The sequence below is a fragment of the Puma concolor genome, chromosome D1, assembly GCF_028749965.1.
Source record: "Puma concolor isolate L17-30 chromosome D1, mPumCon1.1.hap2, whole genome shotgun sequence".
In the NCBI taxonomy this organism is placed as follows: Eukaryota; Metazoa; Chordata; class Mammalia; order Carnivora; family Felidae; genus Puma; species Puma concolor.
In genome coordinates, this window is record NC_141676.1 from 55623147 (window position 1) to 55638925 (window position 15779).

At 40.6% G+C, this 15779-nt stretch overlaps 1 protein-coding gene across 1 annotated transcript; it reads right to left on the reverse strand.

Moving 5' to 3' along the window:
* Positions 1-977: 977 nt before the first annotated feature.
* On the reverse strand, positions 978-3824 carry OR51D1 (olfactory receptor family 51 subfamily D member 1). Its single transcript, XM_025928624.2, has one exon. It carries the CDS (start codon positions 3103-3105, stop codon positions 2035-2037), a length of 1071 nt encoding a protein of 356 aa, XP_025784409.1. The 5' UTR covers positions 3106-3824; the 3' UTR covers positions 978-2034.
* Positions 3825-15779: the final 11955 nt, after the last annotated feature.

Sequence of the window (15779 nt, forward strand, 5' to 3'; positions counted from 1 at the left end):
AGTTTTTAGATATGACATCAAAAGTGTGTGCTATGAGGGGCACCTGGGTGGCTCAGTAGGTTAAGCATCCAACTTTGGCTCAGGTCCTGATCTCTCAGTTCATGGGTTGGAGCCCTGCATCAGGCTCTGTGCTGACTGCTCAGAGCCTGGAGCCTGCTTCAGATTCTGTGTCTCCCTCTCTCTCTCTGCCTTTCCTTGTTCATGCTCTGTTTCTCTCTCTCTCTCTGTCTCCCAAAAATAAATAAGCATTAAAAACTTTTTTTAAAAAAGTGTGTGCTATGAAACAACTTGATAAACTGGACTTCACCAGTTAGAATGTTTGGTGTTTTATAAAGATGCTTAAGAGAAGTAAAAGTCACGGACTGGGGGAAATGTAAAGTATATACCTGATAAAGGACTTACATGCAACATATATTTTAAAAAATTCAAACTCAACAATAACAAAACAAACAACCCAATGGAAAAGTGGCAATGATTTACAGATGGCAAATAAACACATGAAGAGATGCCAGCATCACTATTTATTAGGGTAATACAAATTGAGTCACAATGAGATACTACTACAAATCTACTAAAATGGCTAAAATAAAAAATACAGACTACACCAAATGTAGGCTGAGATGCCAAAAAAGTATCACTCCCATACACTATTAGTGGAAACGTAAAATGGTACAACCATTCTGGAAGACAGTTTGGCAGTTAAAAAGTTAAATATATACCTCCAGTATGATCTAGCCATTTCATTCCTAAATATTTACACAGGAGGGAAAAAAAACCACATGTCCATACAAAGACTTATATGTTCATAGAAGCTGTATTTGTTTCCAATTCTGGAAACATCCTAAATCTCCAACAACAGGTGAATAGATAAACAAACTATGGCATAATTATATAATAGAATGTTACCTAGCAGTTAAAAGAATTAAGTTACTTATACATGCTGCAACATGGATGAATCTCAAAATAATTGTGCTGAGCAAAATAAGCCAGGCAAGAAAAGGAGTACATATTGTATGATTCTATTTATATAAAACTCTAGAAAATGCAAACTAATGTAGCATAAAGCATTTCAGTGGTTGCCTGGGAACTGGAGTAGGGAGTGACCAGGAGAGATGGGAATGAAGGATTTTAAAAGGGGTATAAGGAAACTTTTGGGGGTGACGAGTATGTTCACTCTCTTGACTGTGGTGTGGTTTTATGGGTGTGTACATGTCAAAACTTATCAAACTGTACACTTTTTAAATTTTGTAAGTTTATTTATTTTGAGAGAGAGAGAGAGAGAGAGAGACAGAGAGAGAGAGAGTGAGCAGGGGAAGGGCAGAGAGAGAGGGAGAGAGAGAATCCCAAGCAGGCTCTGTGCTCACAAACTGTGAGATCATGACCTGAGCCGAAACCAAGAGCCAAAATGAAGTGGGACACTTAACTGACCTTAACCAACTAAGCCACCCAGATGCCCCTCAAACTGTATACTTTAAATGTGTGCCATTTATTGTATATCAATTACACATCGCTAAACTATTAAACATTAAACTAAATACAGCTGAGGGCTGGAGGCAGAAAACACCTAAGTTCCTGTACCACAGGTCTTACATGGTTGAAATGTCCAAGGTCAGATGCTGTGGCAGCCATGGAGGTGTGACGTTCAAATCTCCTTCACAAAAGCCTGCTGCTGGGGGCACAGCTGATTAACAGTGCCGGCTGCTGCCTCTCTGGCTCTACCACCATGTCAGCAGAAAAGTCACACTTGTACAGGCTACCCCCAGCAAATGACTTAGTACTGACTCATTCCTGCCAATGTCGGAGTCTTCCAAGGAGCACCCTTTGCTTGGGGATGCTTCTTCGGCCTGAACAAAACTTCCTCAGAACCACACTTCTGAATCAACACATTTCCTAGAAACAGGAATCCAAGATCTAGTTAAATATTTAGAAGCTGACAGCCCGATGGGTTGGATGCTCCAATCACGGAGACATTCAACAAGATCCTAATCCTCCCAGATCTGGCAGGGATTGAAGGCCCTAAGGAGGTTATTCTGCTCACCTGCCACCCTGTGAGAACATATGGAGGACCCGTGAACGGATCTCCTTGGTTTTGGCTCCATAGACAACAGGGTTGACCACAGGTGGTAGTAGCAAATAGATATTAGCCATAATCACATGGAGCAGGGAGGTAGGGCCCCCCAGCCTGTGCACCACTGAGAGCCCAATGAGGGGCACATAGAAGACCAGGACAGCACAGAGATGGGAGATGCAGGTATTGAAAGCCTTGAGTGCTGCCCCCTGAGAAGCCAGCTCCAACACAGTCTTCAGGATAAGAATGTAGGAGAAGCCAATGAAGAGGGAGTCCACACCCATGACTGAGAGGATAATGAAGAGTCCATATACTACATTGACCCTGGTGTCAGAACAGGACAACTTCATAATATCTTGGTGCAGACAGAAGGAGTGTGTGACCATATGTGTTTGGCAGTAGGACAACCGCTTCAGGATGAAGGGCAGAGGGAAGAAGAAAACAAATCCCCTGGTCAGGGCAGCTAGTCCAATCTTGGCCACAGTAGATCCTGTGAGCACAGAAGCATGCCGCAGTGGATGACAGATGGCCACAAAGCGGTCAAAAGCCATAGCCAGCAGGACAGCTGACTCCATGGCTGACAGAGCATGGATAAGGAACATCTGGGCCAGACAAACATTGAATCCTATCTCCTGGATGCCTGTCAGGAAGAGGCTGGCCATCTTGGGCATGGTGACAGAAGACAGGACTAGATCAATAGTGGAAAGCATGGCCAGGAAGAGGTACATGGGCTCATGCAGACGCCTTTCCACACGGATGATGAGGACAATGGCCAGGTTTCCCAGGGTGGCCATGGCATACATAAAGCACAGGGGGAAAGCCAGCCAAAAGTGTATGTCAGGCCCCAGGCCAGGAATTCCCACCAGCAGGAAGTATGCTGGATGGACCAGAGTTCCATTTGGAGTGGCCATGACAGGAACCAAGAGCTGAGGCTTCTGCATGCCAGGTCCAGGGTCTACATCAGGGAAAAGAAGAAACAGCATTAAGTCATAACTCAGAGGAGAGAAAGGACTTACAAGGAAGGGCACTGGAGTCATGATGGTAGCAAACAGAAGATTAAATACTTGCAATTCTGAACTCCAGCCTCTCTGTGCTCTGATTCTCTTTATACTCACTTCCCTGGAGATCCCATTAGTGTCAGTGTGTGATGGCCCACTCAGAAAACATGCAACAGCTCTTCTTTGCCAGAGCCGAAGCTGTGGACTGGGACACTGCTCTTAACTACTTCTCCAACACAGCAGACCTGCCCAGAAGGTTCCACACTGACCCTAGCTCTTCTAGTGCACCTGAGGTTACGGTTGGTTTGGGTCCAGAGTGTGAGGCTTAGCCTGCAGTTGCCTTTAAGACCCACCCTAGTCTGATTTATGGCAGAAAGCAGGGGTTCAGTCTGGTACTGGCTTCAAGAGACAGACTTGTGTTTAGGCCTGAGGAGCATTTCTCAAACTTCCCTGATAGACTCATCTGAAGCAGTTATTGAGAAGACGATCCCCGACGTCTCACTCCAGGCCCAGAGAATCAGAATTTCCAGGGCAGGAAGTCGAGGAATCTGATTAAGGACAGTATCCCTTCTCCCCTGGTGATTTTTGTTTTAATCAAAGAAATTTGTGGAAAGCAGTTCTGGTGTTCTGGGAGGTAGGGAGATGGGGCTAAAGAAAGATTATCATTTTCAGCCCCCAACAAAGAATAGAACAGAATTTTTCATCAGGATCTCTGGACACCTGCATGACAGTCAGACCCAGATTGTGCTTGGGTGGGGTATGACACGGAAACCAGATGCAGCTGAGACGTGGAAAGAAAAGCAGTCCATGCTGCTGCTGGTGCTAGGGGGTGAACACAGGCACATCCCCCCTTTCTGCCACTCCTCTCCCTGGTGATCACATAGCCACCAGGCTCAACTTCCTTTCTCTCACATACAACCCTGTGCTAAGCTTCTGTCCTGAGAACCAACCTATAACCTGCTGCCTCCTCATATTTCTACTTGGATAGCCTATGGGCTTACGCTCATCTCGTCCCAAATAGAACCTCTTCCAAATCCAGTTCAGGGCAGCTACTCCCATCTTTATTTTTCTTCTTTTACCTCCACACGTGATTTTACTTTTCCAACTACTCTATGATGACCTCTCCTCTTATTTAATACACCCGCCTTCCCTCCCAACCTCATTATATCATCCACTCTCCTCTTATGAAATGAGCTTTCTAACTCACCCCCCTGCCTCTACACCCAGATATTTCAATCTACCTTCTGCATCACTGCCATCTAAACAGCAAAACCAGACATGTCAGGCTCTGTCTAGCAAGTTACTGGTGGCTCCCATAGCCCTCTAAGTTGAAACCACTTGGGCTGCATTCAAGGCCCTTTACTGGGTGGCTCCGACTTCACTTTACAGCGCAGCTTCTCAACTTCCTTTTTCATTACTAATCACCACCACCACACATGTATTTGTCCCACACACATAATTTCCTTGGATAAATTCATTCCCCTTGCCTTGTTTCTTCAGTGAAGTGTAGGAGGCTGGAACCGGGGATTCCTTCCTGGCTCAAGCGATAGACAAAGTTTGGAATGGGCCTCACAGTGTTTGAAGAAAATCCTCTCTGGGTAGATCACTGAACAAGGTCTGGGAGCCCGGGCCGCTGTAATCCGGAAAGTGTGCGCGCAGACAGACCTCTCCAAGCGGCCAAGCAAGCTGAGCAGAGGCCGGCTTCCCCCAGCAATGAATTGTGGCTGGATCTCCTGGTCTAGCTCCCCGCTCTGGGCTGCCCCTGGCTCACTCACCAATAGTGCCTCCGCCCAAGGCCACCGCACAAATATAGTTTCTCCGGGGCTCGGGGGAGCGTGAGGGATGATAAAGGATGAATTCCTCGGGGCTCCTTAAGAAGCCGCACTCCACTCAGGCAGCCAAGGAAAACTGCGCCCTAAACTCCTACCCAAAGTAGCTTCGCTCTATTACCATTTATCCTAAGGCTCAGGAGACTGAAGGGAAGGCAAGTGCCATGGGGTGGATAGAGAAGGGATGATCTGTGCTGGAAAAAAAGGAGCAACTGAACGGAGGCAACAGCATGCACCAGAAAGCGCACAGCCACTGATAATCTTGCTCAGGCTCCCAAATTCCCTATCCAAGGGTGGTGGGGAAGCACACGGTGAAGCCTCTTGCTTCTTGATGCTGCCCTCTCGTGGTCTGGTGGGGAAGCTGCAGCCTCGTGGATGATGGGCTGTAGCTCTGAGGATGACTCTTCAAGGACCAAGGAAGGACCTAACTCCTCGGTCTCGAATTTGAACCCCTTCCATTGCATCTTAGCTCTCCTTTCCTTTCAAACTAACCCTTTCTTCTTTGATCCACTAATCATAGCTCACTTGTCCCCCCAGAAATGGGACAATGTACGGTGGTTCTTTAAATGTGGGGCTCTGTCAGGAAACATTTGTGTCCAAACTGGGGTCCAACTATTTGTTCATGGTACAACTAGGCTTAACCTCAGTTTGATGAAAAATAAAATGAGATATTAGCAATTCTCCAGTGAATGTTCGTGTTCATTATTATTACTCAAAACAACTGGAAGAGCCAATGAAGTATGAGGAAATTTGGCTGAGATACTGCTACAACAGTCAAAGGAAGAAAATACACTGGGAAGAAGGAGTGGAAAGCAGTACAGAAGGCTGCTGGGAGATCAAGCACTGTAGGGCTGGAAGTAAAAAAATTCACTTGATACCTTGAGAAAGGCTTGTGGGAAGAGAATCTTGAATGCAGCAAGTAAGGAGTAAGTGGGTTGAAAGGAAAGGGAGAAAGTGGATGTAGACAACTCTTTGAAGAGGTTTGCATGTGAAGAGATGGACTGAAATGGGCAATACATGCAGAATCGATAGTTCTAAGGAGTTTTTAAAAGTGTATTTTGTTTTTTTTTTTTTTAAATTTTTTTTTTTCAACGTTTATTTATTTTTGGGACAGAGAGAGACAGAGCATGAACGGGGGAGGGGCAGAGAGAGAGGGAGACACAGAATCGGAAACAGGCTCCAGGCTCCGAGCCATCAGCCCAGAGCCCGACGCGGGGCTCGAACTCACGGACCGCGAGATCGTGACCTGGCTGAAGTCGGACGCTTAACCGACTGCGCCACCCAGGCGCCGGAGCTACAAGAGATTGAACACAAGTACATGTGATGGAGTTAGTGCAGAAGCTCCATGTTCTCAATATTCATAGAGTTCAGATCATTTAGGGCCTCCTAAGCCAAGAATTTGAGTATATCCTCAGCCAGAGCTCTCCATTGTTGGGTGGACCCTTTAACGCTGTTTGCATTGAATTTCAATTTTCTTACTTATTTTCTTTATTTCTTATGAAAAATACTGAAACAATACTATAGGGATATGCTATTATTTTTAAAGTCATATCATGGTCTATCTTACTCTGGAAGATACTATTCTTATTCTTCTAACAAGTGAAAAAATGTTTGAAAAGTTCCTGTGAAAAATCTCCATTCAAAAATTGTGGCAGCTTGGTCCTTGCTGTTGCTACCAAAAATTTAAGGGAACTTCTCATTAAACATGCCTCAATTGAAGTAATAAATAGAGTTGAGAATTATGAATTAACATCAACAAAAGGACAGGTATTCAGAGTGAATGAAAGAGGACCATAAATCTCCTCTTAAAATATGTGCATCAGTATCCATCCCCCCTGTAAAAATAGACAAAAGATCTCATCATAAGTATGCAAAATAATCTCATAATGTTAAATGCTTTAAGTGAAATAAAAAGAAAAGAGAAAATTAGTCCCACCAAGATTAGGGTCAGGAAAGGTCTTCCTAAGGAAGGCTGTTTAAACAGATACCTGAAGCTAAAAATTCATCAGAACAGGGAGTGGGATGAGTATTCTTACTATGGAGAAAAACATATGAAAGCTGACAGGCGAGAGAAAGCATGACACATTGAAGTGGTGAGATAATTTCACTGCATCTGGGACTTAGCAGGCAAAAGATGGAGGTAGAGTGTTTGGAGATGGGGATGGAGAGGTGCACCAAGGTGGCTCATGGAATCCTTATGAGCTGGTTTGGGGAGTATGAACTTCATCCTGGCATTCTAACATCAATGAGAAGATGCTACAGACTGACTCATGTTTGAAAGATCATACTAGCCACAGCATGGACAGTAATTGGTAGGAAAGATCTTAAGTGGGGCTGATCAGTGAAAAAGTTATTCCGATCACCTAGACAAGAGATTATCTTGGCTTAAACTGGAGTAAAGGCAAAGGAGATGCAGAAAAATCTACAAGGAAATCTCTCCAATAAGAAAGTGTTCTCTTGTTTCCAAGGTATTCAAATTCCATTTGCAAATGAGTAATGCCATTGTTTTTTTGTTAAAAGATAGTGATGGATGTGTTGATACAGAGCCACAAATACTCACATTGAAAGAAAGCGTGGTTTTACCTGAAGATAAAAATGATTTCTTGTGTTAACAACCTGTAATAAGGCAAGAAAAAGAAACATATCATATGAAATTTAGAAAAAAAAATTAATCATTATTTGTGGATTAGTGACGGTATATGTATAAAAATCCAAAAGAATCCATTCATAAGTAATTTGAATTAATAAGTAACTACATAAAGGTTACCAATTAGATAATTAGAATTAATAAGTATATAAAGGTTGCTGAATACAGGTTAATGGACAAAATTCCAGTGTATTTATTTATAAAATAGACATGATTTTTTAAAATCATTTACAATGGCATAGAAAAATCACATGTCTAAGAGTAAATCTAACAAAGGATATAGAGGACCTTCTACATAGAAAACCAGAAAGCATCCTTAAGAGAAACTGAAGAAGACCTAAAATAAATGGGGGTGGGGTGGGGAGGGAGATCCTATGGTCCTTTATAGGAAAAGTCAATAATGTGAAGAATTTAATTATCTCCCCAAATTTTTCTACAGATTCAATGTAATCTTAATAATATCCTAAAAGCTCATTTTGCAGAACTTGATAAGTTTAATTAAAAATTTATAGCAAAATATAAATGGTTAAAAGTAGCCACAACACTCTTAAAGAATAGAACTAACATGTGGGGTGCCTGGGTGGCTCAGTCGGTTGAGAGCCCAACCTCGGCTCAGGTCATGATCTCATGGGTTCATGGGTTCGAGTCCCACATGAGGCTCTCTGCTGACAGCTCAGAGCCTGAAGCCTGCTTCAGATTCTGTGTTTCCCTCTCTCTCTTCCCCTCCCCTGCTTGTGCTCTGTCTCTCTTTCAAAAATAAGTAAACATTAAAAAAAAATAGAGCCAACATGGGAAAACTTGATAGATCAAATATCAAGACTTATTATAAAGCTATAATAATTATGCAAGTGTGATACTGGTGCAGGATGGACAACTGGGCCAATGCTAGTAATAAAAGCCCAGAAGCACACCTACTGATTTACAGCCAGTTGTTATATGACAATGGTAGCACTATGTGACAATGAGGAAAGTGCCCACATGCAAGTGGGGGGGTGGGGTGGGGGGGGGGAGAGTGGGGGTGGCAGACAGAGAGGAAGACAGAGAATCCCAAGCAGGCTCTGAGCTGTCATCCTACCAACTGGGGCAGAGCTGGATCCTACCAACTATGAGATCATGACTTGAGCAGAAATCAAGAGTCTGACACTTAACCGACTGAGCCACCCAGGCACCCCAAGGAAAGGAGGCTACTTTTAATAAGTGGTACCAGAACTGCTGAATATCCATATGGAAAAAGTTAAACTTGAACCCTGATTTCATACCACTCACAAATATCAATTTTTTGTAAACAGAAGTATAAAAGGCAAAGCAATTAAATTTTCCAAAGTAATATAAAAGAATATTTTCATGACTTCAGGTAAAGATTGATTTCTTAATGCCAGCTAATTCATTCATTAATATTCACTTATATGTGACAGGTACTCTTGTAATTAATGGAAATATATCAGTGAACAGAACAGGTAAATGCTTTTGTGGAGCTTACATGCTAGCCACTATGATTTAGCATTACTTTGCAAGTATATCTGTCTAGATGCATGCCAAATAGTTTCATTTTTCTTAGGGTTCAGAAATTTCATCTGAAATTATCCAGGTATGGATCTTTCATTTAATGAATGAGCAAGCATCTTTAAACTTGGGTCTTTAGCTTATGGAAATTTTTTCCTAGTTATTTCCTTGACTATTGTTCATTCCATCTATTCCATCCCCTCCTTTCTTTGCTGCTGGAATGCTTATATTTGCCCTCCATGTCTCTTGTCTTTTCTTGACCAAATTTATACATTTGCTGAAAAACAAAGAACTATACATGATAGACTTGAGCTATTTACCCAGAACATTGTTGCAAAAAGAAATGGCTACTCTGCTTCTATTCAGTTTCTTTCTTTCTTTTTCTTTCTTTTTCTCTTTTTTCTTTTTTCTTTTCTCTTTTCTCTTCTTTTCTTTTCTTTTCTCTTTTAATTTACACCTCAGAGTTTTAGGGATTCAAGAAAATGCTCCTATCTCTTCCCCCTCTTGGTTCAAAACCAACTAAACTTTCTCTACAAAATTTGCACACTCTGCTTTATTGTCATTATTTCTAACAAGTTGCTATTGTTTGCACATTGCTTTTCTTCTATAGCCATCTTTTTATTTTAAGACAGGATTTTCTCAGCTCTCACTGATGTTGCACATTCATTTTTTTTAAGGTTCTCTCGTTTCTTCCCTGTTTTTTACTGGGCCATTTGATTTCTCATATTTGTTATCTTTTTTTCAAGCTCTGATATTTTTCCACATTACTAGCTTCCTTTTGTCTGCTCATGGTTATGAATTATGGTTTGACAAATCACTGGTCTTAGCTGACGCAGGTTCTCATAATGTTCTGCCTTTTCAATGAACAGTAGGTTGGGCCTCTTCTTAGGAAGGTTATGAGAAATAGCCCAGGTAAGCTGGCCAGAACACCCATGGAGACATGAGGCAGAGTTCTTTCTACAGGTGCCAAATACTGGAGGCTCCGAAGTGAGGGCCTCCCAACATGGTTTCATGAGAGCTTTCCCCCAAAGGAGGTCAGCTGCTTTCTACCATATTCTCAATAGATTCACAGGAATCCCAAATTTTAGAATGAATTTTCCTCTCTTTTGTGTGACAGGATTGTATATTCTTGTTAAATTTTATTTTCTTAGTTGAATTTTTTGACATACAAAGTTAGAAAGTGGAAATCAAAGTTATGTTGCCATCTTCCCAAAACCCTCTTGGGTGCAATGTTGAATCTTGATCTTCCCTTAGCATTATTTCATAACGGCCTTCCTTTTTACTGCACAGTCTTGCATGGTACAGAGCTCTAACTTCTAAGACCATGTTTCACAGTGCTGGCTGAATAACTATCACTGAGGGCAGTATTTCAAAGCTCTAAATCATCTATTATTCTCATGCATACTCACAATTGATAAAAATGATCTTAAAAGTTGGGGGGTCAAACCCTAAAAGACTTTAAAGGAAACTGTGCCTGATCACAGTATACCCATAAGAATCTTTTATATTGCTGGAAAGAGCAATGGGCACAATGAAGACTGAAATTCCTTAGTGTGGAATTTTTTGTTAATGGAAGAAAAAAAGGATTATAAATATAACTGAACAGACACAAATATTTTCTTGATTTCAAACTCTTCAAATCACACTGGGGTACATTAGCTCATGAGTGACCATTTGGTAATAAACTTTGTGGCTAAACAATTTACTGAAAATTCCAAGTCCCTGTTCCCTGGTATACTTTCATATCTAAACATGTCAGTCTCCATCTTAAAACTTCACTGTGGCTTCAGATAAAGTCAAAACTCAAACTTCTTAGCAAGGAGAATGAGCCCTGCATGATCTGGTGTCTGCTGATCTCTCCAAAATCTCTCCTCTTATTCATGTTCTATGGTACCTCTGTGGCTTTGCATTTGCTGGGCCCCCTACCAGGAATATCTTTTTGAGTCTACATATGACTATTTCCAGGCAGAATTAGAACTCCATTTTTACTGTTTATACTGTATTAATCATCTGTGTCCTTCAGGTCACATCTCTGCAGACTGGGGAAGGAGCATAGGACTATCCCACTTTGCAAGACCATTTGTAGGCAGAGCAAAGCCCCTCATATTTAGGTCTCAAACTGAAAATGGTACCACATACATAAGATCTTGATTTGTGGAGTCAGGGATTTGCCTTGGAAGGCAGGGAACCTCTCCATTACATCAAATGGTAAGAGTGGAGTAATTCTAAGTGGGCCAAGGGTGAATTAACCCCAAAGTAGCTAGAGATTTAGTGAGGTTATTTTAGGCCTCTAAGATGTTACTACAATGAAGTAGTAAATAGCACTATATATGTTTCCCCAAATTTTGGTGGTTTTCTTCTCCTTCTCCTTCTTCTTTGTAATCTCCTTTAAGTTGTATCCAGGATGGAGGTAGAACTAACTTCTAAGGAACTGCATATCTTGTCCAAAATCTGTCTCTGAACATTGACTATGCGTCAAAAATCAAACTTGGTTCATTTATTAGTTACACCCTAATCAAAGATGTGTATTTCAGAGATCTGGAATGTGGTTCCAAGAATAATAAATGTCATTAGTAAGCAGATAAAGAAGCAACCTTATTTTGAATTGCAGGGGGGCAAGAGCTGTGAATAAAATTATCATAAATCTTCAGGCCAATAAATAATTAAAAGAAATCTATAACAAGAATGTCATTGCTTTGGGTGGTGCCTGGATGGCTCAGTTCATTGGGCATCTGACTCTTGATTTTGGCTCAGGTGATGACCTCACAGTTCATGAGTTAGAGCCTCGCATCGGGCTCTGCACTGACAAAATAGAGCCTGCTAGAGATTCTCTCTCTCCCTCTCTCTCTGCCCACCCCCCACTCTCAAAATAAATAAATAAACATTTTTAAAAAAGAATGCTATTGCTTTGGTAACCAATTGGCTTAGAAACAATAGTGGCAGCTGTATACTCATCCATCTTAGCAGGTAAAATAGTGACAGTGTGTATTAATGAAGAGAGAGAGGGATACCTATGAACTTTAGAAATGGTAATAGACAAACTAAGGGTGTGTCAGGAATTGAAGGAGGAGAGTATCCTCCTTTGGAGTTGAGTTTAAAAAGCAAATGACGGAGCACTGGAGAACATTTTGATCCAGTAAATGTGTTGCTCATACAAGTGGTAGAGAAGATATGTTGCTAATGTTAGAAGTTTAAAAAAACAACAATCTGGACCTGCTTGAAATGATAGGAAGCAAAAAAAAAAGAGAGAAATGCAATAGTAAAGGAAGTTAGAGTCATAGCTTACTAACCATGAACAGAGGTGACAACATTTATAGAAGTTCTGGAAAATACAAAAGCTCGATGAGAAAAAGCAAGAATATAGGAAGACATAGCTAGACCAAAATAGGCCTCTCTGGGTCCCGGAAAGCTTAGGTTCTGGAAGAAAATAGTAGCTCTGGTTCGGGAACTAGCTGTCATGATTTGTCTAGCTCGTGAATGTAAAGAATAATGAAAAACCTCCCAAGAAGGCCAGACTCACAGGAATCCCAGGCCAGTAAGTAGCTGTGGTAGCCACTTTGGAGAGAGCTGGAGTCTTTGGAATCCCACAGCAGATACAGAGAAATACAAAGAAAAAAGCAGATAACAAGGACTGTGGGAAATGTTGGGCCCTCACCTTTGCTTGAAATTTGTTTTTGTTGAATATCATGCATCCTGCTCAAAAGAAAGTAGATAGTGTATCCTTAGATAAGGCATACTCTCAATGCCGCATCTGGGATGCTTGGAAAGTATGGGGACAAAGGAAAGGGAAAGGAAAATGTAGCGGTTTTATAACATACATACTGATAATTAGAAGAATGATACACTGAAAATTTCTAAATTGAGAAAACAAAAGTTTTTCATATACCATTCTCCTCAAAAAGAAGACTGTTTATATAAATATTTTTTTTTCACCTCACATTCTGTGGGAATCAGCATCACTCCCAACTTCTTAATTAGAGACACTCCTGAGTCTAGCTCTAGACACTAAACAATAGACACATTTTGACAAAGAGAACAATTTTGAAAACTTGAAACCATCAATCTTTTGTTTTTTCCCTCATTTTTTCCTTTCTGGCTCCTCCATAAATAAGATTATATTTCTCTTTAAGGACCTATGATGGCAATGTGGCTCTGAACTTCTTTTTGACTAGGGAAATGCTATTGTACAACATGGTGACTACATTTTGTTCTGAGAATTCATGTGTGTTTTCTAAATTTTATGAATATAGAGTTAGTGTTTGTGGTAGAAATTTGTCATTCATTGCAGCCACTCATCATTGGATTGATCTTTCTGTGTTTGAGGAATTTCCCTCCTTATGATTCTACATCTCCCCAAGATGAAAACCATAAAGTCACCTTCATGGCTAATTAATTGGTTTTTCTACCATAACAAAAACTCCAAAATCACAGGAGCTTACAACAAATATTTTGTATTCATATGTTATGGCCTTGGCTGCAGGTAGTCTGCTGGGACTCTGATCCACAGGTCTTCTCATCCAGGACTCAAGCTGAAGGGGGAGTTCCTTTCTGGGACATGTCTTTACTGTGGCAGAGGGATAATATGAAGAAGTAGTGTGAGCGTATCTCATAAATGGTCTGTAGGAAACTGAAACACTTCCTTAGCTCCCATTCCAATGATCCATGACAGCCACATTGCCAAGTCTGATAATGGCCTGGGGAAATATTCTCCATCTCTCAGGAGGCACTGTGAGTCATAAGACCTTGGATGGGGTTGAACACTGCCCTAACAAGAAAATAGATGGGAACAATAATCCAATCTACTACTGTGTGTGGAAGCATGTGATCTAAGTGCTGTCAATCATGCAAACCTGCAAGAAGCAGATTCAGAAGCTAAGAACATAAAAAAGCAGATGCCACACTGAATCATTCAGGTGAAAATTGTTAATAGAATCATCCATCTTCCAGGGAAAGCAGAGGTAGAGATTCTAGTGACAGTTTCTAGTGCCAATATGGGAAGTAAAATATGAGCTGGCTATGTTCAATGGAGGTAGTAGTGACATTTCTACAGAGTAATTTAATGATGTTCCTGCCTGCATCACCAATGAGCTACCTAATACTGCTTAGTAAGTCCTTTCTCTGATTAAAATATGTTTCTGATACTTTCAACCCTTACTATTACTCAGCATTTTGTCTGGCTGGTTCCTAACTCAACCTTCTGCTACCCATGTCCAAGGCAATGAGTTTGGCCAAATCCCTCTTAACTCTATTATGCTCTGATAAAGCAACTACATCAATTTAATCTTTTCTACTATAGAAATATGCCTTCTTTTCCATCACCTGCTGAATAATTCCACAATTACATAGTTGGCCACAAAATATTTTCCCAAAGCATGGTTGTAATGGCATTTAAAAAATAAATTCTTGGGGCACCTGGGTGGCTCATTCGGTTAAGCGTCCAACTTCAGCTCAGGGTCATGATCTCACAGCTTGTGGGTTCGAGCCCCATGTCGGGCTCTGTGCTGACAGCTCCGAAGCTGGAGCCTGCTTTGGATTCTGTGTCTCCCTCTCTCTCTGCCCCTCCCCCGCTCGTGCTCTGTCTCTCTCTCTCAAAAGTAAATAAACATTAAAAAAAACTTTTTAAAATAAATTCTTACGCATTGTGGTCATAAAATAATAGCAAGCCTAAAAAAAATTACAGTTGACCCCTGAACAATGTGGGGGTTAAGGGCATTAGCCACCCCATACACCCTGCACAAATACCCACATTTAACTTTTGACTCCCCCAAAACTTAATTACTAATACCCTACTGTTAGCCAGAAGCCTTACCAATAACATAAACAGCCAACTGACACATATTTTGTATGTTACATGTATTATACACTGTATTATTCTTACAATAAACTAAGCTAGAGGAGAGAAAACGTTATTAGGTAAATTATAAGGAGAAGATAATACACTTACAGTAGTATAGTGTAAAAAACCCATGTATAAGTGGACCTGCACTATTCAAATTCATGCTGTTCAAGGGTCAACTGTACTCATATATTTAAAACTTCACTTATGGTGATCATAGCATAACATACAAACTTGTCGAATCACTGTGTTGTATACCTGAAACTAATGCAATGTTGTGTGTCAACTAGACTTCAATTTAATAAAAAGAAAAAAAAAACCTAATTCAACAATTTCTGGAGAAAATTACATTCAAAACTGTAGTTATAGTTTATTTAATGACAATGAAAGCATCATTACAATTTATGGGATACATAGCCTGACATAAATTTAGAGAAAACTTTATACGCCCAATAAATAAACTAAAAACTGATGCAAAAAGTGAAAAAAAAAAGAAAAGAAAATGGGCAAAAGTAAAATAAAGAGTAATATAATAAGAATAACATCAGGAAAAAAGAAAGTTAAAATAACCATAAATTAGCAGCTTCCTTAAGTGAAATGACAAATTAGACCTTTGGCAATAAAGGTAAGTCTCTCAGGGGAAAAAAAAAAAGTAGTAGTAAATGCATAATATTAGCTATCATAATCAAGAAAAAGTCTAGAAATGAAGAAAACTCAAAATTAAGACAATACGTTTAATTTGGATTGCTGGACCCAATTTCAACCTGTGAAGGAGTGGAAGAGGTTTTTCCACAGGAACAAGCAATTCTCAAACACATACAGGGTGAGAATTCAACTCAGTTCTAACACTATCCACCCCAAAACTAGCATCAGATCCACAGGTTAAGGGTTCAGTCCT